This window comes from Ambystoma mexicanum, chromosome 1q, assembly GCF_040938575.1.
Source record: "Ambystoma mexicanum isolate Mex_15411 chromosome 1q, UKY_AmexF1_1, whole genome shotgun sequence".
NCBI classification, from domain to species: Eukaryota; Metazoa; Chordata; class Amphibia; order Caudata; family Ambystomatidae; genus Ambystoma; species Ambystoma mexicanum.
In genome coordinates this window covers 132,722,660-132,748,100 of record NC_090922.1, presented here as the reverse complement: position 1 = coordinate 132,748,100, position 25,441 = coordinate 132,722,660, and the positions used below count along the sequence as shown (strand labels likewise).

The window sequence follows — 25,441 nt, the reverse complement described above, 5'->3', positions numbered from 1 at the left end:
GTGAAGTAACCACATCGTATAGGCGAGCAGAATCGAAGGGGCTGGTAGGAACTGGTGAGTCTGGCCAAAGCAGCTAGGGACCCTAGGATATTCCGACAAGCACGCTAACAAATGTTTGAATGGTACGAAATTGCTGATGCAGAAAATACCCAGACAAGGCAAAGTACAAAGGCAAAGACCAATCAAGTACAGATGCATCAGATGCCAGTGTGGGGGAAATGTTTGAGCAAATACCATAGATAGACATACCAAGCACCTCACAGTATATGTTATTGTTGTATAGCCAAAGAACTGTGAAAAGCATGAGAAGTTCTGGCATGCAAATACACCAGGCAGCTGAAATGGTTTAAAGATTCTTGGCATGGAGGTATATCAGGCAATCTGCAAAGTTACAATAAATTCTAAAGAAACACTGTTACAGAACATATTGCTTGAACACAAACCTTGTGAGTCCAGTGAATACACAAAGGAACTGTTACCTAAAGAGACATTTTTGCCATCCTATTTAAGAATCCAGGGGAAGGGGACCACTCTCTGAATCAAAGGGTCTTTACCTTGGAGAACAATTTTGTTGGGAGTCATTCTTATACTTTTGGTTTTGAACACTTTTGCCAACATCAAGTTAAAGACATTGCCTTGCTCCCCCATCCCCCCCAACCCCCACCCCCCCACCCCCGCCTTGGTGTTTTGTTTATAGTGTGAGGGTCAAGATAGGACGTTCTGGACACAAGGACAGCTTTTCAGTTACTGCCACCCTGACAGAGACAGATCCTTCATTTTTGGTTTCTAGGTAGGGAAGTTCCTCTTAGGAATAGTGCCAGAGAGGCATTTTCCCAAACCATTTTTATTTTAAAAATGTCTTTAACCAAAAACATGACAACTTATTGGCCGGCTTTCATTTCCGACTCCTCACACTGCTTTCTGCAAACTGAGAAGCAAGTATTTTCTTTCAGGGTGAAGGAATTGCACATTGTGAACTTGCAGGGTTTTCCCCCAGAGTTTTGAGGTTTCAAGTCCTATTGGATATACACAGAGGGGTTCCATGTGACTAGCTCGCCTGCAGAATGTCATCTGGGAGGTGATTTGTTTTGCTGACCTCCAAAATACTTTCCCCAAATATTCTAGGATGGTGTAAATTGCAATTCTAAATGCCAATCCTAGAACACTTGGTGAAAGTGTCTATTTTAGTCAGGGTGCAAATTTGGGGAAATTACGCCCCCTGGCTACATTTTCCTTAACAAGATTTTCACTGGATATCCACAGAGGCAGGACATTGTTTCTCAGGGTAAACCCCAGTGCCTTCAACACCAGAAAACTAGTACATTTCTGAATTAATTTAGCTTGTAGCCCCACAAATTTGACCTGCAAGTTCGTTGGGACCTATATATTCAAGTGTCATATTTACATGAACTACTCTTGGGTGGTTTAGTTTACCTATGCTGTGTAGGTGATGCTATGTATTGCTCGTGTTACATACGCCCAGACTACATGTCAGAATTGACAGTAGTTGATTATGTAGGGTGTTGTACACAAATGAGCCATGGATTAAGCTAAGCTGCAGCCATCTTTTAGGACAGTGCAAGGAGTTGTTAACATGATTAGGGAGGTGGCATGGAATGAGTGGCAATTGGTTGGCACCCACAAGCCTGAGGAAGTGCATTTATGTGGTCTCTCAATCCAGGTCTTGAGGATGTCTAGGTAAATCCCTGTATATCCATCCTCAACCATCCATCCTTCTATCCATCCATCAGCAAACATGAACACCTATTTAAAACATGCATACCGCTTGGCTTCGCCAATGCTAGTTTTGGAGATTCATACTCCCAAAGGCTTAGTGTCCCCCCTTTGTAAATTATCATTGTTGCTTGCAAGACACTTTTCTGCAAGGCACTTACCTGTGCACTCACATATCTGGCAAACCACTCTCTGCCTTTTCCGTTTTCCCCACTGCAGAGTTCCCCAAATTTGGCTTTTTCTTCCTGATCAATGTCCTCTCTGCAGAGAAAAGCACACAAAAAAAGCACTTGAGAAAATAAACCAGTGGGGTAGACAGGCTGTGGTCGGAGGGGCAAAGCTCCACCCTCTATTCCCCAGGGCCCAACCTGTGATATTCAATACAGAGGGGAAGAACATGGAGCGGGAAGCTACACTGTTCATGAGTTAACTGCAATACTGAGCGCTGCGTGATAAGTGAACGCACTTAAAACCTTTGAAGTCCGTGCACATTTTTAATACAAATAAATGACTTCCAATACTGCATAGTGTACTGCCGAGGCCCTGCACCTTACAGTAAGCCCCGACGTATATAAGGTGCGAAAAGTACCATGTGATTGTGTGAATAGGTTAATTGTCCATTATAGGCCAATGGTATCCTGCCTGCCAACACTTGAGAGGACTTTTTTCTACTCTCGCAGTTGAATTTCTGTGGGCTACTTATTCACGGGGTAACAGTCCACTAGTTGGTAACACTGATCAGTGCTTCTATCCATGTACATACAATTCATTCAATACAGGCCCAGAGGTAGCGAGTGAGGGTCCGAGTCAGAGGTCCATGTACAAACAGAAAGGAACACTTTTCCTTAAAAGCACCACGTTATGAAATAGAAAGAACGTGGAGTACTGACATGAAAGCCTCAGCTTTCCGGCCCGACAATGTCCCCGGTAAACATTATGAAGGCAAGGCAAGACACTGCGAGGGCGTTCTCCGCAGTAAACCCTGGTTTTGCATGTCAAAAACGCAGTAACTTTGGGGTGCCGTTAACATCAACTGCACTCGCTTTCCTTCCGCAATTAAGACACTTCCCAGACTGCATCACCAGATTTCTTATTTACTGAAAGCTGAAGATCACTTTCGGAAATGAGAAAAGTGGCAACCTTAAGAAATGCATGCAGTGATGCTGCGGCACACGCTGCGCCAACAACATGATCTTAGCACAACTCCACTCTCCTCCAATCCTTTCACCCACCTCAGAATGCTAGAGCTTTAAACTGGTTGGGAGAAGTGTCATAATCTGTGTGGGATTGATTATGGCTATTAGTGTTGTGGTGAAGGGCGGTGATGTCACTAACATTCTAGGTGGAATGTTGGTGTGGGGATGTCACTGGGACTCTAGGTGGAATGTTGGTGTAGGTTTGATTGCAACGTTCTACTGAGGGCAGTTAGACCTAAGATACTGGACCAGATGGATGTCCCAGTGCTTTCTCTACTTACTAACTAAGAGAATAAAACCTACATGTAAACTACTTACCTTCTGGTGTTCCTGATTGGTGAAGGAGGCATGGTTTATGTCACTGGCGACGAGGATGGGATCGGTGCTGCCGGGAAGGGGCAGCTGGTGAGAAGCGCTGCCTTCCTGAGAGACATCCATCAAACTGGAACGAGCTGCAGGCCGGGTGGTGCAGTGGTGGTTCAGGTCGAGGTCCAATTGAGGCGGAGGTGTCTGGCGGGCTGGGCGGTGCTGTGGCCCAGGTTTCAAAGTCCAGGCTGGGGCTTTAAAGAGTGTAGGTGGCCCAGTATAGCCGTGCCAGGAGTGGAGGAACAACTGCTGGTGACGCTGTTGTGTGTACCGGTGGCGGGGGCTGAGGTTGCCCAGTCCCTGGAAGGTCCAGAGTCCAGGCGCCGCTGGGGCCGATGTGGCCCATTGCCTGGAGCTGCGCACCCACTGTGCACTTTGGTGGGTCGGTCCAGAGTTGGATGGAAGTTTGGAGGGGGCTGCCGTGACTCCTTAACAGCCTAAGGACTGGAGAGCTGACTGGGAGGAGTTTCCCTTTGGGCTGGTATTCCGCCGGGCCGGTAAGGCAGTCGGGTCGTGGCTGGATTTTGTTTTTGTGCGTGACCGTTGGCAGGAACGGCAATTGGGTCTTCCTTGGAGTGTGCCCCTGCGTCCACCAGGGGGAGCTGCTGTGCGCGGCCGTTGGCAGGAAGAGAGCCAGTGTGTTCTGTGGACTGGACTACAAGCTGGAAACCCTTCCAGCTTGGGAGAGCGTTGTGTGCCCCTGCGTCCACCAGGGGGAGCAGCTGTGCGCGGCCGTTGGCAGAAACAGAGCCAGTGTGTTCTGTGGATTGGACTACAAGCTGGAAACCCTTCCAGCTTGGGAGAGCGTCGTGTGCCCCTGCATCCACCAGGGGGAGCAGCTGTGCGCGGCTGTTGGCAGGAACAGAGCCAGTGTGTTCTGTGGATTGGACTACAAGCTGGAAACCCTTCCAGCTTGGGAGAGCGTCGTGTGCCCCTGCATCCACCAGGGGGAGCAGCTGTGCGCGGCCGTTGGCAGGAACAGAGCCAGTGGGTCGTGTGTATTGGACTGCAGGATGGAAATCTTTTCATCTTGGGAGAGCGCGGAGGATACATCTGCGACAAGAAGTTTACTTTTGGAGATGATGGCAAGTGCGGTGGCCGGTACCGAGATTTTGGGCGTCTACAAAGTGTGTGTTGGGGGTCGGAGCATGCCATTAGCAGGTGATTTGTCAAGAAGGATGGCAAGGAAGAGAGCGCTGGATCCGGATCAGTGGGGGACAAGTGACGTGATGAAGGATCTGACAAGTCACTGAGTAGAGGTATGTGATTGGGGAGGCCGGTTTTAATGCTTATGCTGTTTGTGTTTTTGTGGTGGCCTCTGGGTTTAGTACAGTGTGGTTTGGGTCCTGGGTTGATGTTAGCAGTGTAAGGCCTGTGATCTAATGTACTGCTGTTGTGTTTATGTCGTGGCCTGCTGTTTAGGACATTTTCCATGGGCTTTTATCTATGGACTTGTGGGTGGAGTTCGTTGGCAAAGTTTGTAATGTGTACAATGTTTTTCTTCCAGGTGGGTGGAAGTGGACATGGGGGTGTGGGGTTGGCACAGAAACTTTTGCGCCATGTCAATTTTTGCTTTTATTTTTCCTGCACTTCATGGGTATGCTGGATGGGTGCAGGGATTTTTTTTGGCGCCAGGACAATAACCTTTGCATTTATTTGCTTGCATTATATGATATTTTGGGATTGGCGCAGGGACTTTAGCGCCAAGGATTTGCATTTAGAGTTTTGCATTTCAGGGACATGTTGGGGTTGGCGCAGGGTTTTAAGCGCCATGGACTTGATCTGGTTACTACTTACTGTGGGTTTTACATGTTGTCCTGCTGTGTTTTGTTTGTCGTGTTTGTAGGGGCATTACCCTTGGTTATATGTGGATGATGCCATTACCTTTAGGGGCAGTGAGCTGTTTTCACTTCTTGCACATGCTGGGATTATGGTGCACAGGATTTGCTTTTGTGTGTGCAATTCATGGACATTTTGGGGGTGGTGCAAGAACTTTGATGCCACTACGGGACAAGAACTTTGGCGCCATTACGTCTTTTGGGTTGTTGTTTGTAGGGGCATATCCCTTGGTTATGTGTGGATGATGCTGGTGTTTAGGGGCAGTGAGGTGCTGCCTGGAAATTTTGTGGTAGGGAGGTGCTGCCTGGAATGAATTTAAAAATGGTAGTGAGGTGCCACTCAGGGTTTTTAAGGGGTAGTGAGGCACGGCCTGGGTATTGAAAGTGGTAGTGAGGGGCTGCCTGGTTATTTAAAAGGTAGTTAGGTGCTGTCTGGTCTTTGTAGGGGTAGTGAGTTTGGTTGTTTTTGGGGACAGTGGGGTGCTGTTTGGCGGGCAGTGAGGTGCTGTCCGTGTCAATTTTGGGGGCAGTGTGGTGCTGTCTAGCGGGCAGTGAGGGCTGTCGCTCTTGTGCGGCAGTGGCGTGCTGTCTGGCTATTTTAGGGGGGGGCAGTGAGGTGCTGTCTAGTGGGCAGTCAGGTGCCACTTAGCGGGCAGTCAGGTGTTACCTAGGTCACCTTGGGGACCGTGAGGTGCGGTCTGGTCTGGTTGTGTTCTGGTGTGTTAGGGACAGTCAGGTGCTGTTTGGTTGTTTTAGGGGCAGTGAGGTGCTGTCTCGTCGTTTGTAGGGGCAGTTGGGAGCTGTCTGATGTCGTTCGGGACTGTGCGGTGCAGTCTGGTTGTTTTTGGGGCAGTGAGGTGCTGTCTGGGTCATTTTTGGGGGCAGTGAGGTGCTGTCCATTAGGCAGTTAGGCGCTGTTGGGTGTTTTAGGGACAGTCAGGTGCTGTTTGGTTGTTTTAGGGGCAGTGAGGTGCTGTCCACATGCTGGTAGGTGGGGTAGCGAGGTGTTGTGTTGGCTTTAGGTTATTGAGGTGCAGTCTGGTGTTTTAAGGGACTGTGAGGTGCAGTTGGTGTGTTTGGGACAGTGAGGTGCTGTCTGGGTCATTTATGGGGACAGTGAGGTGCTGTCTGGTTGGTTTCTGGTGTGTTTTGGTGGTTTTAGGGCACTGAGGTGGTGTTTGTTGGGATTGTGAGGTGCGGTCTGGTTGTGTTCTGGTGTGTTAGGGACAGTCAGGTGCTGTTTGGTTGTTTTAGGGGCAGTGAGGTGCTGTCTGGTTGTTGTAGGGGCAGTTGGGAGCTGTCTGGTGTTGTTGGGACTGTCAGATGCAGTCTGGTTGTTTTAGGGGCAGTCAGGTGCTGTCTAGTGTTTGTAGGGATAGTGAGGTGTTTTTTTGGATGCTGTCCACATGCTGGTAGGTGGGGAAGCGAGGTGTTGTGTTGGCTTTAATTTATTGAGGTGCAGTCTGGTGTTTTAAGGGACTGTGGGGTGCAGTTGGTGTGTTTGGGACAGTGAGGTGCTGTCTGGGTCATCTTTGGGGGCAGTAAGGTGCTGTCCAGTGGGCAGTGAGGTGCTGTCTGGTTGTGTCAGGGGTAGTGAGGTGCATTTGTTGGGATTGTGAGGTGCGGTCTGGTTGTGTTCTGGTGTGTTAGGGACAGTCAGGTGCTGTTTGGTTGTGATAGGGGCAGTAAGGTGCTGTCTGGTCAATTTCGGGGGCAGTGAGGAGCTGCTGGTGTTTTGGGGATAGTGAGGTGTTGTGGGTTGTTTTAGGGGCAGTGAGGTGCTGCCTGGGTGTAGAGGGGGCAGTGAGGTGCTGTTTGGTTGTTTTTAGGAACAGTCAGGTGCTGTTGGTTGTCGGTTGGGTAGCGAGGTGCTGTTGTTGATTTAAGGTTTATTTAGGTGCTGTATAGGGCCTGGTTAGGAATAGTTAGTGTTGTTATGGCGGTAATAAGGGGTTTTTTAGATGATATCCATGTTTTGGGTAATGGCAGCTAGGTGCTGTTTGGTCATCCAAGGGGCTGCCAGAGCCTGTTTCTAGGTCAAGGGGCAGCCAGATGATGTTTGGTCATAAGTTTATTTTTGGGTTCCAGCTGTGTGTTGTCAAAATTTACAGATTATGGGTTAGAAGTGTGGTGTGGTACAAGGGCTCAGCTGGGAACTGTTCGGAGATGTTATGAACCATTTAGTTCGGTACATTTATTGGCGGTGTTCATCCATCCTCATGGTGGGGGATGTCATGGGGTTGTGATGTGTCAGTCCAAGGGAGGGAGACATATGTCATGACCTGTTCTGGGCCCGATTATGGCTATTAGTATTGGGTTGGTTTAAAGAGGGACATATATGTCATAATCTGTGTGGGATGGGTTATTGCTAGGTGTGTTGTATTGGTTGAAGAGAAGGACATATGTCATAATCTGTGTGGGATTGATTATGGCTATTAGTGTTGTGGTGAAGGGCGGTGATGTCACTAACATTCTAGGTGGAATGTTGGTGTGGGGATGTCACTGGGACTCTAGGTGGAATGTTGGTGTAGGTTTGATTGCAACGTTCTACTGAGGGCAGTTAGACCTAAGATACTGGACCAGATGGATGTCCCAGTGCTTTCTCTACTTACTAACTAAGAGAATAAAACCTACATGCAAACTACTTACCTTCTGGTGTTCCTGATTGGTGAAGGAGGCATAGTTTATGTCAAGAAGGTTGACTTTCTACACTACTCTTTCTTTCCCAAGCTCCGAAACCGGCCCTTAATGTTCTTCTATAAGGCATCTTAATCTGACGTGCACATAGGTACAGAGGAAGGAAGCAGAAGACGAGCAGCAAGTCTAGAAGGATGGATCCATGCAGACCTGTATTGGCTATTGAAGCGTTTAAACCAAGAAAACAATTGTCCAGAAACGAGGCTATTGAGCTCACAGGATGTAGAATCAAAAGGAAAAATCGAAACGGAAAAAAAACATTAAGTACCGGATGCTGAACTGTAAAACCATTTCCCACACCGAAACACATACAACAGGCACATTAAAAACAAACGAAGAAGCCAAGAGCCGGTATGGTAATGCTTTTTCAAAAGACTACTTAGTACCCGTAGTAACTGATCTTTTCTGGGATATTTCGGTCAAAGAATACTTTTGATTAAAATTCGGTTTTAATTGGCATTCACTCTAATAGCCCAGGAACAATTGCATTAGCGCTGCATTTTATGTGATAATTGCGTTAGTGTCGTCCATGACGTAAACCATCTATTCACGGTTGGCTGTGCAAATAGAATTTCCATGGCAACTGTGTGTGTGTGTATACAGCCCCTTTTTACAGTTCGCACCATCAATATGCTTTGTGATACTTAACATACAACTCGTGGGATGTAGTCACAACCATTTGTTGGTACAGATTCTGATGCATCGAGTGCTTGAAGTGTGAATAAAATGGTGGCTGCCCCAAGGTGTCACAAAAGGTGCATTAACTACAAAACACGGGGGCATTTCCTATTAGAATTAAAACATCTGCATCCTGCCGCAGTCTCTACCTCTCCTGTCCCTTCCCAGGCCCTTTGCACGGCACTGGCTTCTCACTTCATTTCTAAAACTCAGGACACCCTGTCCTCACTCTCCTATTGCCTTCCTCCCTCTATTCCCTGCTCTTCCTCTGGCCCTTCTGCAGCCACCCCCGCTCCCTCCTTCTCTGCCTTTCCCCTTTTCTCTGCAGACACGGTTTCTAGACAAGTCCGATCTATGAAAGTCTCGTCAAAACAAGTTCACCCCTGTTCCTCCAAAACTATCAATGACCACATCGACACCTTGGCTCCTGCCCTGGCTGATTTCTGAAATCACTCCTTCGTCACTGGAGTCTTCCCATCCCCCCTGAAGCACTCCCTTGTGCACCCTCTTCTCAAGAAACCCTCTGCCGACCCCTCCTGCCCGGTTAACTATCGCCCAATCTCCATCACTCCCTTTCTGGGCAAGCTCCTGGAGAAACTGACCATCTCCCATCTTAATCTCCACACTGAATCTGTTGGTTGTCTTCATGACCATCAGTCTGGCTTCAGAGCTGCCAGAAGGACGGAAACTGCTCTCCAGAACATCCGTGAAGACCTGCTCTCCAACCTTGATTCCAACATCCTGTGCGTCCTCATCCTGCTTGATCTTTCTTCTGCCTTCGACACTGTCACAATGCCATGCTGCTCAACCGTCTCCGTGATAACCTGGGTACCACTGTTCAGGCTCTGGCGTGGCTGACTTCTGTCCTCTCCGACCAACCCTCCCAGGTCCAACTTGGGTCCTTCCTCTCTGATATCTTTTTCTCCACCTGTGGTGTCGCCCAGGAGTCTAACCTCTCTCCATGGCTGTTCAACCAGTACCTGGCACTCCTTGCCCACCGCATTGCCACTCTTTGCCCCAACTTTCAGTGCTATGCGGATGATACCCAGCTCATTTTCAGGCTACCCTCGGCATCCTCCTCTCCTTCCCTCATCTCCGACTGTCGCTCTGCCATCCATGAGTGGTGTGCCGCCAATGACCTCTGCCTTAATGCCAGTAAGACAGATTCTACTCATCGGCACACCCGCTCCCTCCTTCCCTGCTGCTCTCTGGCTGGCCTCTCTTGGCCCTCCTCCTGCTCCCACCTGCAAGGCAAAAAACCTTGGAGTCATCTTCGACTCCACACTCTCCTCTCCTCACATCTCCGATGTCTCTAAGAAGTCTCACTACCAGCTGCACCTCCTCAGAGGTATCCTTCCTTTCCTCTCCTCTCCTCTCCTTTCCCCAGAAGCTCACTGTCTCCAGAGCTCTGGTTCTCTCCATGCTGGACTATTGTAACAGCCTCTATCTAAATCTGCCTGCCTCTACTCTCCGCCCTCTGCAACTTATCCAGAACTGGACTGCGAGACTTGTCCTTGGCCTCAAGCCCAGGGATCATATCTCTCTGGGACTTAAATCTCTTCACTGGCTCCCAGTGGCTGCAAGGATTAAGTTCAAAACCCTCTGAATTTTCCACAAGGCGTTCTGGGGCCTTGGGCCGAAATACCTTCAACTCTCTCTTCCTAAATATCTTCCTTCTCGAGCTCTTCGCTCATCCACATCCAACTCCCTCAGGGTCAGTCGATTCTCCAAGCAACGAGTTGGTGGCAGATCTCGCTCTTCGGCAGGGGCCTCTCTCTGGAACAGCCTTCCTGTCTCCCAGAAACTTGAGGAGAACCATCTCTGGTTCCGGAATCACCTCAAAACCTTCCTCTTTGCCTCTGCTTTCTCGCTCCCTCTCCCCTGCTAAACTCTTGTAAGAAACGGCACCGGTTACTTAGCCACTCTTTCCGATTCCCGGGCCAAGGCCCCGCCAGTTGCCCACCTGCACTGCTACCTTGCTACCCTGGCACCTGGGGACTGTTTTCTGTATTCCTACAGTCCCCCTACCAGCACTTATGTCTGCACTTACCTTGCACTTGCCACCAACAGACGTTTTCTTTTCTTTTTTATTTAGCTTATTTATTACTATCCCTTGTTCTGCACTTTTCCCCTCTCCCTTCCCCGCGCACTTTTCCCTCTCCCCCTCCCCATGCACTTGCGCGATCTGAATGATACCTGGCTTAGTAGGATCATTTTCTGTCTTCCCTTTGTTCCCGCTCCCTTGCCTCGTCGCGCCTTGAAACACCTGTGTATAGGCGCATTATAAATGCCATATCATATCTGTATGTTGATCTTTATGATTTAAGAGGCTACAACTTCGTTGCAGGTTTCGAGTTTTGAAACCTTTGCCATGCACTTTCAGTATCCCCGGTTTGGCTCAGTACATGGGCCACTGTTACGCTATTAAAGTCAGTTGCAGTTGCCTCTGACACCATCAGAGGAGGGGCACCACTTTGGCTCTAAAAACCACAATCTTTGCCCTGTTGGCAAGAGCTTGCGAGGTGTAAAAACAGGTAATCACCTTGAAGGGCATAATTCTACCAGACCTGCTCCAAATACACATTTTGCTCTGCATAAGTGAGCATAATGAATCTAAAGTCATCTTACACATAGTGATGTCTGCTATTTTGGAATCTTCTTGGTGCATGGTTCTGGATGAAAAGGGGGAGTAGAGGGAGAGAAGGTGTGCATCCTGGAGTGTTGATGAGTGCAGATCGTAAAAGCCTGTTTATGTGCTGTATCTAGTTTCTGATGAGGGGACTTTGGAATAAGCCTGGAAGTGTTTTAGTGCAGGGGAGCGGTGCTGGGTTTGACAGATGACATTAATGACAGTACCATAATGATGAGGCCAGACAACCAAATAGGGTGGAAAAACTTTGGCCACAAGCTTTATTCTATCAAGAGCCATGTGTAAAGAAAACCAACCAACAAAAAACAATGCAAAACCAACACAGCCTTTTTGGGGAACAAGGATCAGGTGAACGGGGACCCTACTCCCATGTAGGGCCAACTCGAGGCTGATCCCTGCCGCCTCTCATAATAAAGCTTGCGACTTTCTGTGAACCCGGCGTGTGAGCCGTGTCTGGATTATCTTTTTTTACTTGTTTACTTCTTATGTGTCTTTTTCCAATTCAGTCTTTAATTACCAGTGACTCCCTTGATTAGCCACTGGCTTTCTTCTTCAGCCCAGTTTGTTGCAAATTTTCTTCTTAGTGAGGTGTTTGCCTTTTTCTGGTCTTTCATGCATTTTACTCCATATTGAGGCATTATTAGCCTTCCTTTTAATACATAATTCCCTTTAGGATTGGCCCCTTGAGAGGCATTATTATTTTTCCAAGCTCCTCCATCTCTTTCCTTTGTTTTCACCATGATTTTATTATTTATTTGCCTCATGCGAGGCATTAGTAGATAGTAAATATTTAGAAACTGGTTTCTTTTGACCAGTTTGTTCCATTTTTATATTTTTTGATTTCTGAGGAGTTTGCCTTTTTGGGTATTTTGTTCCTTTTCCTCCTTATTGATGGTTTATTGGTCTTTGATTTTCAACATGCTCACCTTTTGTTCAGCCCCCTGCAAAGTGTTATTTTGTTATTTAGTTGCCTCTTGTGATTTTTCATATTTTGTATTGGTGCCTGCTCTACTTCTCTACTCTTACCTGAGCAGTGATTATGCCTAGTGTTTGTTTAAAATAGGTAATAAATAGGCCTGCTCTACTTGGAGGGAGGGAAGTTTTTGAATTCTTTTTACCTCTTGATAAGAGGTCTGCGATGCGCACTACTCCTGCAATCCTGGGAGAGGGGAATGCTGAATGGGGGCAACCTTGCCCTCCTCGGATATAGGCCAGAATTGGCCTGAGGGCAGGTAGCCCCCTTTGAAGCATCAAAAGGCTCTTTGTCCCCCCCCCCGTCCATTCCGGATGGGAGGGGGCCTTTGATGTGGGTGTCAGGGACTACCTGTTTGGCAGGCGGTTGTCACCTGCCCCTGTCACCTTCTCGCCGCTCGGCAACCAGCAGTTTGTGTCCCTTTTGTTCCTAGGTCCTGGTGGCCCACCCTGCCCACCTGGATGCTAATGGGCAAGAACCTTGTAGGTGCTGCCCATGTCCGCTTCCCCTGCAATCCCACCTCCCATCTTATGCCCCTGGGCCTTCCACCTTCGGGGGCCCCATGTAAATTCGCTCTGGGTACATAATGCCAAAGAGTCACACTCCTGCTCGACTCGCTACCAACGGAGCAGGAGGGTCAGGCAGAGAGGGCATGACAATAGTTCACAAAGACGAGCCCCCTAAATACTTCCTGACATAATAGGTTTTGCATAGCATTCACACTCCTTTTTGGACTGTGACACAGAGATACGGATTTGGACAGTATCCCAATGTTTGTGATGTGGAGAAGCCCGGATTCAAACCTAATTCTCCAGGGTCCCAATTCAACATGTTCTCCTGCAACAGGTTAACACAACAATACATTGTTGGAGCAAGTCACCTTTATTAAAGACCTCACATCCATATATATATTAACTGTACCTTGGGCAGAAACGATCGACATTACTTTTCTTGTTTTACCTGAAATTTCTGTTCACTACTTTAGACTCCGCCCTGTGCCTCCCCACAAGCAGTGAAACTTTGTGGTTAATTTATTTGACTTTTCTGTGAAAGAACCATGGCTCACGAAGGACAGCACCACGATTGAGCAAAGGGAAAACCCTGCCTTTGGTGAGCGGTTGTGCATGCACCGGTAGGGTAGTTACCATGTGACTGCCCCAGCCTCAGGCCTTCTTCCCCACCTCGCAACCCCACACCCACTCTTGCTTCTGGCCAGCACAGCCTACAGCAAGCTAGAAGGCCCTTTGCGCCGAACCACCTGCATGCTAAATTTTTATTTTTACTGAGTAAACCTTTGATCTCCAAATGCAAAAAGGGTGGAGCATAGACCTGTTCTAACAAAGTAGAAATACTAGTCCAAAATGGGCACTATGGCAACAGGAAGGTAGACCCTTCCTGGAGGAACAGAACTGCCACGAATCAGAATATAAATGACTGACACAAAGTTTTAAAAGTTCTAGCTTTATTTTATTTCTACCTTTGTCAGGGTGACTTGACTGAAATACAGGAACCTTTACAAAAAAACTCTTAAAAAGAAAGCAATAATCTTCACAACAGACATAAAACATTAGTAAACATCATACAAAACAAACCACAATAAATCACAATCATTAATAGATCAAATCCTAAAATCACTTTATCAATACTAGTACGGTCATAATATCCTACTTCGCTCCTGCTACAGTCTAAAATGCATTAACCTTTACTTTTTTAATGAAACTGCAGACAGAACTTGCAATCAAAATAGGTGTTAAATTCACTAATGTGCCACATATTATAACAGTCCACATAACATTATGCACAAATGTTCTCAAATGGAACATTCTGAAGTGTACAAGTGCTGGACAAAAATATGTTGCCATGTTTCCAGTTCTTTGCCATTATTACAATGACGACAAAAAGCGAATTTCTCAGATATAAATCCTCATTTTGCTCGAATTTCTCTAGTGGGCAGCAGATTTGCTCGAAATCTCAACACAGTTCACGCCCTAAGGTTCGTATAGCGGACCAGATAGGGTGCTAATGTGCCTAAAAGGCTGTGCTCCATAGAAAGATGTGACAAGGATCTGTACTTGTAAACGACTTGAATAGTTTGAGACCAATCTGAACAGTACAATGCTATTTTCACACTCCCTGGATTTCAAACTAGGTCTCCCGCAGAGACCCCCAATTCAATAAGTAACTCTGAACAATGGTCTACCAATTGATTTATTGTTTCATCGCTGTTTCCGTACTTCATACTAGCCAAATCACTATACAAGAAACCATTCAGGGGCATCAGTATTTTAAGCAATAGAGAATGTAGTTTCCAATTAGCTCACTTTTAATGATTTCAAACCTAATTCATACCGTAAAGACGCCTTTTGAGTGCAATTAGGTAGATCCAACAATCTCCTCCATACCAATGCCTCCAATTCCTCTAGTCTGCCTAGAACCCGAAAATGCATTATCTCAATTCTATAGAGGAGATTTGGTACTATTTTGCCCTCATACAAAATTAACTTAAGGGACCAACGAAAATTTGCCATATTTATTATCTATTTTACTTAGCTGACCAGCCATTAATGTTGCTTTATTTTTTTTAAAGAAGTTCCCTAGTGTCTTTTTTCAGGGTTATTCAAAATTAGCAAATCAAAAAATTGCCCATAGGTGCCCCTCTGCGAGAACGAACACGGCCCATTGACCTGTTCTATGGGAAGGTACCCACTTCAGAGTCCGCAGCCACACTTTAGCTCACTGTACCTTTCACAGATGGGAAATATTCATTTGCATATCAGTCTTTGTCCCACCCAAATGGGCAGTCCAGAACCGAAATGCTATAGCAATTCCTTTCTGAACAAGAGTACCAACAGCAACCCCCATACATGTGTTTCAGCCTTATTGGGCCTCATCAGTGAGGTGGCGCTGTGCCTATGAGCACAGTGAGCAAGGGGTCCATAGCATTTCAGGGAGGGACGGCCCATGTGGGCGGGACAAAGGCCGATATGTAAAATGGATATTTCCCATCTGTGAAAGGTACAGTGAGCTAAAGTGTGGCTGCGGACTCTAGAGTGGGTACCATCCCATAGAAAAGGCTATTTTTGCCGTGTTCGTTCTCTGAGGGGCGCCCATGACTAATTTTTGATTTATTCAAAATTAGGAAACCTTAGATATATGAGATCATCTTTTTCTTAATGCGAAGCTTATGTATGACGCAAGCGAAGCGAACACTCTTTCTTGAGATTGTAAATTCCAAGATGTTAGACTTTTGCAGATTGATTTGCCAACCATTATCTGCAACATATTTAGCAAATGCAGCGAGCACTCTTTGAAAACGTATGCGCATGCAGTCGAATAACAGTCATCCACATAAGTCCTCCGCATAAGAAATCCGTCTAAGTCGCTGGTCACCCAACTTTGGTTCTATGAGCACCTGTCCTAAATAATCATCCAAATCTGCAACAAATTAAAGAGGCAAGGGAGCAAGAATCCACCCCACCTGAAACCCAACAGTCTCAATTTTCCTTGATAGATTTCCATCAGAGTCTAGTTTGATTTGGAGTGTTCATGGAGTCTGATTACAATTTGCAGAAGGCCGTCAGGAATTCACCAACCTGTCAATTTTGCCCATAAACAATCACATACCACAAAATCAAAAAGCAGCAGTGAGGTCTACTGAAGCTACAAAGACAGACTCATATTTTCTGCCCTAAGCAAGATCTTGTATCGTTTTCATAATAAATCCATTCAACGATGTTCCATGAGCACGCCTGAACCCAGTTTGATGTGTTTTAATCATCCCCTTTTCTGTGCCCAATTTTCAAGATGTGCGAGTGCTAGGGACACAAATATCTTGCTATCTGCGTCCATTAGCATAATGGGTCTATCATTCTTGGATTATGACCTTGGCCCTTTTTTATAAATCGCAAGTACATAAGTTTGCCATGACTTCAGGAAAATATTAGCTATCAAAATGTGCTTAAAGAACATATCCAGGATTACAGCCAAGAGCTCTGGGGCAGATTAAAAAAAATAATTAGTTAACATATTAGACCCCATACCTGAACAATCTAGCTCGCTGAATTCTCATCAACACATCATTACTATCAAAAGGCATATCACAATTCCCTTCCCGTTAAGAGGTTTATCTGTCTCCAACTTTTTATTCCCAACATTAAACTTGCCCCCAAAATATAATGCCCATTCTTGTTCAGAAACGGTATTAGCCTGTATCATCATCTGGCCAAAAGCTAGATGCATACTTTAAAACAAAAATATTCAGCATAGTCTCACTATCAAGCTGCATCAATTTCCATCTATGATTTTTAACCCAATTGTGGTATTGTTGCTCGACTGTTTTAATGACCGTAGTCCATGTTTCAATATCCAGAAATGATTTTCCCACTTCCTTTACGCATAATATTTTTAGTCTTAACTGCTGATCAAAACTTTGAGCATGTACCATTACTTCCCTTTTATGTACGACTCAGATTGTTTGAGACCGATTTGTTCATTCAGAAGGCCTTTAATGTAATTATGGAAGTGCTCCGGGACAAACACTTGTTTCCATTCTTATCTGGTTTTGACTAGGTCTTCTTGTAACTGCATTGTGAATCTAAGCTTCCTCTGTCCACTTCAATTTTCTCTATTCTTCCCTGAATTAACAATCGCCTCACTGGGCAGTCTAGAGTACCGCCCCTTCTGTATGTTAAATTCCAATCTCAACATATTGTGGTCACTCAATCTGGATTATAAAACGGTCATGTTTTTACATTTACTCAGCAGTAGTTAGTCTTCAAAAAGAACAAGTTACTCCCTTACCTGGTAACGTTCTTTCGATGGGATGGTCAGACGACGTGTTCCATATCTATGACAGTAATCACCACAACTGTGCTGCTTCGGAAAATTTTCGGCGTCTGCGTCCTGCGTCGATGACGTCAATGCGCCATCCTCGAGGACCTCCTCCGACCGCCGACGTCACTGGATGTTATAAGTAGGACTCACGACGCCCGTAGCCTCAGTTGTAGTTTTTTCCCAGAACGTGTGCCACCAGTCTACTGCCAGTCTGACACACAAAGCCTTGCGGAAACGTAAGCTGCAATTGCATAAGAAATTCTGTAGCGGGGAAGGGAGGGAGGGAGCGATATGGAATACGTCGTCAGACCATCCCATCGAAAGACCGTTACCAGGTAAGAGAGTAACTTGTTCTTCCAGGGGATTGGGTCCTCCGACGTATTCCATATCTATGACAGACTCCCAAAGCAGTACCAATGCAAGGAGGTGGGAAAAGAATTTAGAAAACAGAAATTTAGCATGCCCAATCAAATTGCGGATTAAAGGACCGCCTTGCCAAAGGCCAGATCCTGCCCCCGGATGGAATCGAGGGAATAGTGACGTACAAAAGTATGTACCGAAGCCCAGGTGGCGGCATCACAGATGTTGCGAATAGGAACACCCCTCTGCAGGGCAGTAGAGGCAGCCATACCCCTGGTAGAATGGGCCCGTAAGCCGACCGGTGGGTCCTTACCCGCCAAGCGGTAACACTCAGAGATAGCCAAAATAATCCAGCGAGACAAAGTCTGTTTCGTCACAGCCTGTCCCAAACGCTTTCCAGCGTAACCAATAAAGAGCTGATCGTCCACTCCGAGCCAGGAGATGCATTAAATATAAAAGCTTAACGCTCTCCTAGGATCAAGCCTATGGAGCCTCTCCTCTTCCTTACCAGGATGTGGGGGAGGATAAAATGCCGGAAGAACAACCTTCTAGCCCAAATGAAATTCCGACACCACCTTCGGAAGAAAAGAAGGACGAACTCTAAGGACAACCCTGTCCTTATGAAACACAGTGAAGGGTGGCTTAACTGAAAGTGCCTGTAACTCACTCACTCTGCGAGCGGAAGTGACCGCAACTAAAAATACAGTTTTCAGAGTTAACAGTCTCAAAGGGCATGAATGCAAAGGCTCAAACGGAGCACCCATCAGAAATTTGAGAACAAGGTCCAAATCCCAACCGGGCAGCTGGAAAGGTGACAGAGGGAACACATTAGTGAGCCCCTTCAGAAACTGAGAAATTAAAGGAATTTTAAAATAGAAACACTCTTCAGACGAGTGCTTAAATATAGACAGCGCCGCCAGGTAACCTTTAATGGTACCCACTTGAAGGCCCCTGTGGGCCAAAGAAAGCAAAAAAGACAGAACTATGGGAATTTCACATGCAAAAGGATCCACATTCTTAACCCTGCACCAGTCGCAGAACTTCCTCCAACGGCAACGGTACAGGGACTTTGTTGCGGGCTTTCTGGCCGAAAGCAACACCTCCATCACGTCTTCAGGGAGGTCGCAATCCTTATCCCTCAACCTTTCAGAAACCAAGCGTGAAGGTTGAGGGACCTGACCTCTGGATGGAGAACCTGACCCCCCTCCCGTGAGAGCAGATCGTCTCGGTAGGGAAGACGACATGGAGGGCAGATGGACAAGTCGAGAAGGTCCAGGTACCACGTCCTCCGGTCCCACGCCGGAGCAATGAGGATCATCCGGGAACCGAACCTTCGTAACGTCCGCAGTACTTGCTGGATGACGGGGACTGGAGGAAACCCATACAGCAGTGGGAAGGACCACTCCACCACAAACGCGTCTCCTAAGGCTCCGTTTGGAGGAAATTCCCACGAGCAGAAGCTCTCGCACTTCCGGTTGACACTGGAGGCAAAGAGATCCACTTGAGGGGTCCCCCAAAGGGCGAAGATCTCCAGGAGAATCTCCTGAGCCAACTCCCACTTGTGAGAGATCGCGCTCTGCCTGCTCAGAGCGTCCGCCGTCTCGTTTTCGTCTCCTGCCAGATGAACTGCCCAGATCGAAACTTCCTGCTGGATTGCCCAGAACCAGAGCTGCATCGCCTCCCTGCACAGAGGAAGTAACCCTGCCCCCTCCTTTATGTTAAGGTAGTGCATGGCCACCGTGTTGTCCGTTAGGATAAGGGCATTCTTTCCTCGCACAGTCGGCAGAAAAGCCTTCAGGGCTAGCCTGATGGCCCTCAGCTGCAACAGATTGATATGGAGTCTGGACTCCGACGGAGACCAACGACCGCCGACTGTCAGCTCGTTGGCATGAGCTCCCCATCCCGTGAGGGATGCGTCAGTTACGATTGTCACCTCCGGCCAGGGCAGCCAAAATGGAGCCCCCTTCATCAGACTGCCTTTGACGGCCCACCACAGAAGGTCCTGGGCGACCGAAGACGGCACCTAAACAGGGTCCAACATCCTGCCGGAGGACTGAGACCACTGGAGCTTGAGTGCCCATTGCAAAGATCTCATCCGCAACCTGGCCTCTGGCACTAGAAGAATGCAGGATGCCATGAGGCCGAGCAGTCTCAAGAACTGAAACGCTGGGAGAGTCTGGGCAAGTTGAAACCTGTGCACCATCTGCTGAATGTGATGAGCCCTCACCTGGGGAGGAAAACACTGCTCCAGGGACGTGTCGAGCATTGCTCCGTTGTGCTGGAGCCTCATAGTTGGGTGTCAAATGGGACTTCTTTAATTTGAGGGAGAAGCTCAGCTTGTGGAGGGAGTGGCAGGTGACTGACAGATGATCCAGGACTTGCTCGGGAGAGCGCGCCCTGATCAACCAATCGTCCAGGTAGGGGTAGACGTGAATCCCCCCCTTTCCTGAGGTGCGCTGACACCACTACCATGAGCTTTGTGAAGGGAGGTCAATCCGAACGGCAGGACCCGAAACTGAAAGTGCAAGTCGCCAACTGCGAACCTCAGGTACTTCTTGTGCTTTGGATGGATCGGCACTTGAAAATAAGCGTCCTTGAGATCGAGAGACACCAACCAGTCCTGAAGTTGAAGGACCTGGAGGACTTGAGAGAGAGTAACCATCTTGAACTTGTCCTTCCTGAGGAGTTTGTTCAAACCACGTAAGTCCATGATGGGTCTCAAACCCCCGTCTTTCTTGGAAATCAAAAAATAAGGGGAATACCATCCCTTGTTTCTCTCCACTACAGGCACCAGTTCTATGTCGCCTTTCTCTAGTAGGGATTGAATTTCCTGCAAAAGGAGCGGATCCGGACTCTTCAAAGAGATTCCCCGGTGGATTGTCTCGAGGCCTCTGCCGGAAAGGAAGACAGTAGCCGTGGGTTATGATCTCCAGAACCCACACATCTGAAGTAATGGCGCGCCATTCTGCAAGATGCTGCACCAGCCTTCCCCCAAACGGCGAACCATGGGACATGGCCTCATGACTGAGCTGAAGCGGCTACGTTGGCGCCTCGAGTACCTTGTTTTCCATCTCTGTCACTCCTACGGTGGCCCCTTTGACTGGCAGCTCCTCTCGCTTTACCAAAGGATGAGTAATAACGAAAGGAACCTCCCCTCCATTTCTGTCCCCTAGGACGAAAAGGCGGAGGTTGTCGAACTGCAGCGCCCAACGACTCTGCTGCAGCTTTGGAGGTCTGCAACCTCTCAAGGCTCTCGTCAGCCTTGCTGCCAAAAAGATGTTCCCCGTCAAAGGGCATGTTGAGGAGCCGGGCCTGCAGATCAGGAGCAAACCCTGACTTCCGCAACCACGCAAACCTGCGTATTACGGTGCTCGCCGCCATGGACCGGCTGACGCAATCTGCCATATCCAAACCCGACCGAACAGCCTCACACATAGCATCCTTGCCATCCTGAACCATGGCAAGGAAACCATCCCGTTCATCCCCTTTGGGAATATGTTCAGCCGCCAAGGAAACACAGTTCCACAGAGTGTGCGTGAAACGAGACAAGGCACAAATGGAGTTGGCCGCCTGAAGCGCCATACCCCCTGCAGAAAACACTTTCTTCGCCCAGCTCTCAAAACGCTTGTCATCCCTATCAGGAGGGATGGTAGGGTACGACGCCTGCTTTGCCGGGGCCGTAGCCGCCTACACCACCAAACTTTCCGGAGTAGGGTGCTTGGACAAGTAGCAGGGGTCACTACTGGCTGGACGGTATTTTCACGGCAAAGACTTGCTCACTGCCGGGAGACTCTCTGGAGCAGTCCAAGCCGCTGCCACCCTTCTCTGCAGAGCCAAATGGAATGACAGTACCGGGTCAGTTGGTGGACCAATGTCGAGGATATCCGTAAGGTCATCCTGAACAAACTCCCCTGAGGGAGCAGACCATCCCAAGTACTCAGTGACCCGTGACATAAGTTGCCGGTACGAAGAATCGGCATGAGTGCCAGGCTCAGGCCTACAAAACTCTACCTCCGGAGAGGTGTCCAGCCCACTAGCATCAAGCAGGGACTGCCTGAGGTCCTCAAACTGGCTATAGCCCGAGAGAATCTCGTCAGGCACTGTATCAGGCACCATGCCATCATCAGAGCCCTCATCCACCTCTGAAATGAATTCCAGATGGCGGTAAGAAGGCACAGAACTGGAACCAAAGCCATACTTGACCTTGGCCAGAGCCTTCCTGGGTGGTTCCCCCAAGCCACGGGGTACCCCCGTCAACACAGCCCCGAAAGGTGTCGAGGGCATCGAGTGAATCGGCGCTGATGTCGAGAGAATCGGCGTCGACAACAGACGCGGCGCTGACAGCATCGATGGTGTCGACACAGGCCTCGAAGGCGGAGCCCTGAGCGTGTCCCTCGACATCCTGGGCGCCGAAGGCGTCAACGACTTCCTCGGAGGCGGAGCCTCGAGAGAGTCCGTCGACGACCTCGGCGCCACAGGCGTCGATGTCTTCCTCGAAGACTTCACAGGTTCACACGGTCTTGAGTGCGTCGAGGACCGGGACCTGGACCGGGCATGCCGAGAACGATTCCCCTTGTCCGAGCAGGACCTTTCCTGCGAATCGTGAAGACCACCCGAGCACGAAGGCGTGCGAGCGGCATCTCTCGGCTGATCACAACCGACCCCACTCAGAGGCGCGGACGGACCAGTGCCATGCGATTCGAGAATCGCCAAAATTTTCTTCCCGAAGGAAGCCCATTACTCCGGTGTCGCATGCTTGGTGGGATAAGCGACCGGCCGACGGGTGGAGTCCTCGGATGAGGACGGGGAAGGCGACCAATAACAGTGCTTCCGGAAGTGCCTCAAAGAGGCAGAGGTGTGGCGAGACCGACTCCGGGACCGTGACCTACTGGACTTCTGACGACGCGGAGAGTCGCCCCTCGAGTCGTCTGTCGAAAGCCCTGCAGACCTCGACTTCCAGGGCTTGGACACCTTACCTACCGATAACTACTTCTTGCGCTCCCGCAAGGCTTTCGACGTGAGCGATTGGGAGTCGACACAGTCATCTGTGTCATGGGCCTCCCCGAGGCAGGCGTTGTGCGAGTCCGTGACCAACATCTTGGACCCACAGTCCCCGCACTTCTTAAAGCCCGGATGTGGTGTAGAAGACGAGGTAGACATCTTCCCGAAGAATAACTTCGCAAACGAACAAGTTCGAAGAACAACAGAATCTCCAAAGAGTCGAGGCGTACCGAGATTCACGAAGCAAACATGTTTGCTGAAAAAACGGAACTGAGGCTACGGGCGTCGTGCGTCCTACTTATAACATCCAGTGACGACGGCTGTCGGTGAAGAGGTCCTCGAGGACGGCGCATTGACGTCATCGACGCAGGACATTTTCCGAAGCAGCACAGCTGTGGTGATTACTGTCATAGATATGGAATACGTCGGAGGACCCAATCCCCTCGAAAGAAGATGTTCTGAGCAGCTAATTGATGTGGTTTTAGAAACTCAAAAGGTGGCAGGAGAGAAGCTTGTATCATTATCAAGAGGGTAAGGAATATAACCTGCATTACTTGTGGCAGAGAAATCAGAAAAATAACGGCAATGTGTATTGTATCTTTATGAAAGAAGTTGTGAAATTTAATGTTGTTGAAAGTCAAAGACTTTTCTGAAGTTGAAGCAAACCTCATCACAGAGTACTTATAGTAGTGGTAGGAAATTTATCGTTGCAGGGGAGTATACCAGGAAAATTACTTTTTAGTGGTTAGTCGTGGCAGGTTAGTGGACCAGGAAGTAGACATTGAAGTACTGCATTGTGGAGGAAGGATGAAGTTAAAATAAAGTGGCAAACCCACTATTGTGTTGTGATGTACTGTAGTAATGAACTGTGGTAAAAAAAACATCCTAACAAAGACATTGTAGTTTATGAAGAAGTGTGATCTATGTATCCTTCAAAGAAGAGGGGTGATAGGGTAATTCATGGAATAAATGTGTGCTGAAAAGGGGAGCACAAGCATGAAAATCGCAGCACACGCAGCTGTTCCATCGATTCATGGAATGCGCTGTGCTAGTAAAACCTGGTATGTGCACCAAATCCGTGGGTGGCGCACGCGGGCGCACACGTCACTAAACGGTGTGCGCTACACGCACAGTGAAAGTGCACACAGGAAAAGTGGGCGGAACACGCGGAATGGGGAACAACGCGTGAAAATGTGGGCGTTACGGGGGAAGTACAGGAGGTACATGCTCGCAATGCCCACACGCGTGCTAACAACACTTATTGACGGAATTGAACAGGGGAAAGGCGTGCGCCAAAAAAGATGCGCTAATCCATAAACATGTACGCCAGCAGGAAGCCGGCGTAAGCGGCCCTGCACAGCATAAAAGTGTGTGCAAACAACAAACAAGCTCAGACGCTACCATGAATATACCGTTCCTCGCAGCAGTGGTCTTGGGACACCGCAGGAGGAGGAGGATAGGCAGGCCCTGCCTTTTTTTACTCAGGACCAGCCTTTTAGGGATGCCTGATGACCAGGTGTATGGGAGGTACAGGTTTCCACCACACATAATCCTAGACCTGGTGAGGGAGTGGGAGGATGGCCTCACATCACCCACCCTCTGCTCCCAAGCACTGAGCCCCTTGGAAAAGGTGCTCAATGTACTGCACTTCTTGGCTACTGGTTCATTTCAGCTGACAAGTGCCATAGTGGGGGGTGTGTCGCAGGCCATGCAGTCTACACCAACTGTTGGCCGTCATGACTGCACGCCCCTCAGTCCGCAGGCACATATACATGCCCAGAACACCTGCAGAAAGGCAGGCTGTTGTCCAGCAATTTTACGGGGTGGCAAACTTCCCCAAAGTGCTAGGTGCCATTGATTGCACCCATGTGGCTCTACGTCCTCCTAGGGCCACTGAGCATATCTATCAGAACCGCAAGCACTGGCATTCCATCAACGTGCAGGTTGTATGTGATGCCAAGGGAATAATCACCTCAGTATATGCCAACTATCCAGGGTCCAGCCATGATAGTTTCATATTCAGAATGTCACCCCTAAACCGGGACTTGGAAGCTGGCCGGCATGGCAACACATGGCTAATTGGTGAGTATAAATGCCTCTGCACATGCATGCATGTCAGAAGCTGAGAAATAGGAAAACCCCACTAATGACAACCATTATCGCCTACCCTCTGAGCACCTACATGACGACGCCAATTCGGAACCCAACCACACCACCCGAGGTAAGATACAACACAGCCCATATTGCAACTCGGGGCATAGTGGAGCACACATTCGGAGTGCTCAAGTCACGCTTTCGCTCCCTTGACCGCTCTGGTGGGCAGCTGCTATATGCGCCACCAGAAATGTGCAGGATCATAGTGGCAGCATGTGTCCTGCACAACGTTGCAACCTGGCGGGGCATGCCGGTGGACATGGTGGTGCCCCCACATCCCCAATCACATGCACGGCCACTGCGCATGGGAGGTGAAAGGGCACGTTGTGAGGCAGCGGATCCAGCTTGTGGCAAATTACTTCACCTAAAATCCCACCCCTGCGGAGTGCACACAGGCCTGGCACATACCAGTTCACAATCAATGATGATGAAAAAAGTGACAGTCAACTGTCACAACCATACCAGCCTGAGATTGTTCACCTGGAAGTGCTACATTGTGTGCATCCCCAGCTACTCAAAGACACCTAATGCTGTGTCAGAAAAAGGCACAACTTCATGCAGCATGAAGGACTACCCTCTTGCAAAATACCACATCAAAATAGTGTCATGTCACCCAAAACCTCCCGATCTCAATTACCGAACACACCATGGCATGGCATGCAATGTGAAAGAAACCAAATGAAAGCACAGCATATGACACAAGTGTCACAAAGTGCACTGTCCCAAATGGAAACAGGCCACAGACAATTTGCTCTCAATAATGAATAAACAACACACATTAACAAATACTTACCAGCAAGAGAAAACATCAGTACATGTTCAAACAGTGGCAATATATGAGAATTAAGAATTAAAGTAGTGCAAGTGTCACAACCTGACTAAGGCAGCACATCGACCCCTTCCAACTGCAGAGTGTTGCTGGTAGGCAAATGTTTCAGTGTACTGCATACAACATGAACTG

At 48.3% G+C, this 25,441-nt stretch overlaps 1 protein-coding gene across 2 annotated transcripts in view; it reads right to left on the bottom strand.

The window, feature by feature from the left end:
* Window positions 1-25,441, bottom strand: part of KIAA0513 (KIAA0513 ortholog) — a 1,246,509-nt gene that overhangs the window by 565,795 nt on the left and 655,273 nt on the right. For both annotated transcript variants that reach the window (XM_069636198.1, XM_069636197.1), the window contains one exon: window positions 1,896-1,995. In XM_069636198.1, the coding sequence (XP_069492299.1) occupies window positions 1,896-1,995 (100 nt within the window). The remainder of the gene's footprint in view (window positions 1-1,895; window positions 1,996-25,441) is intronic.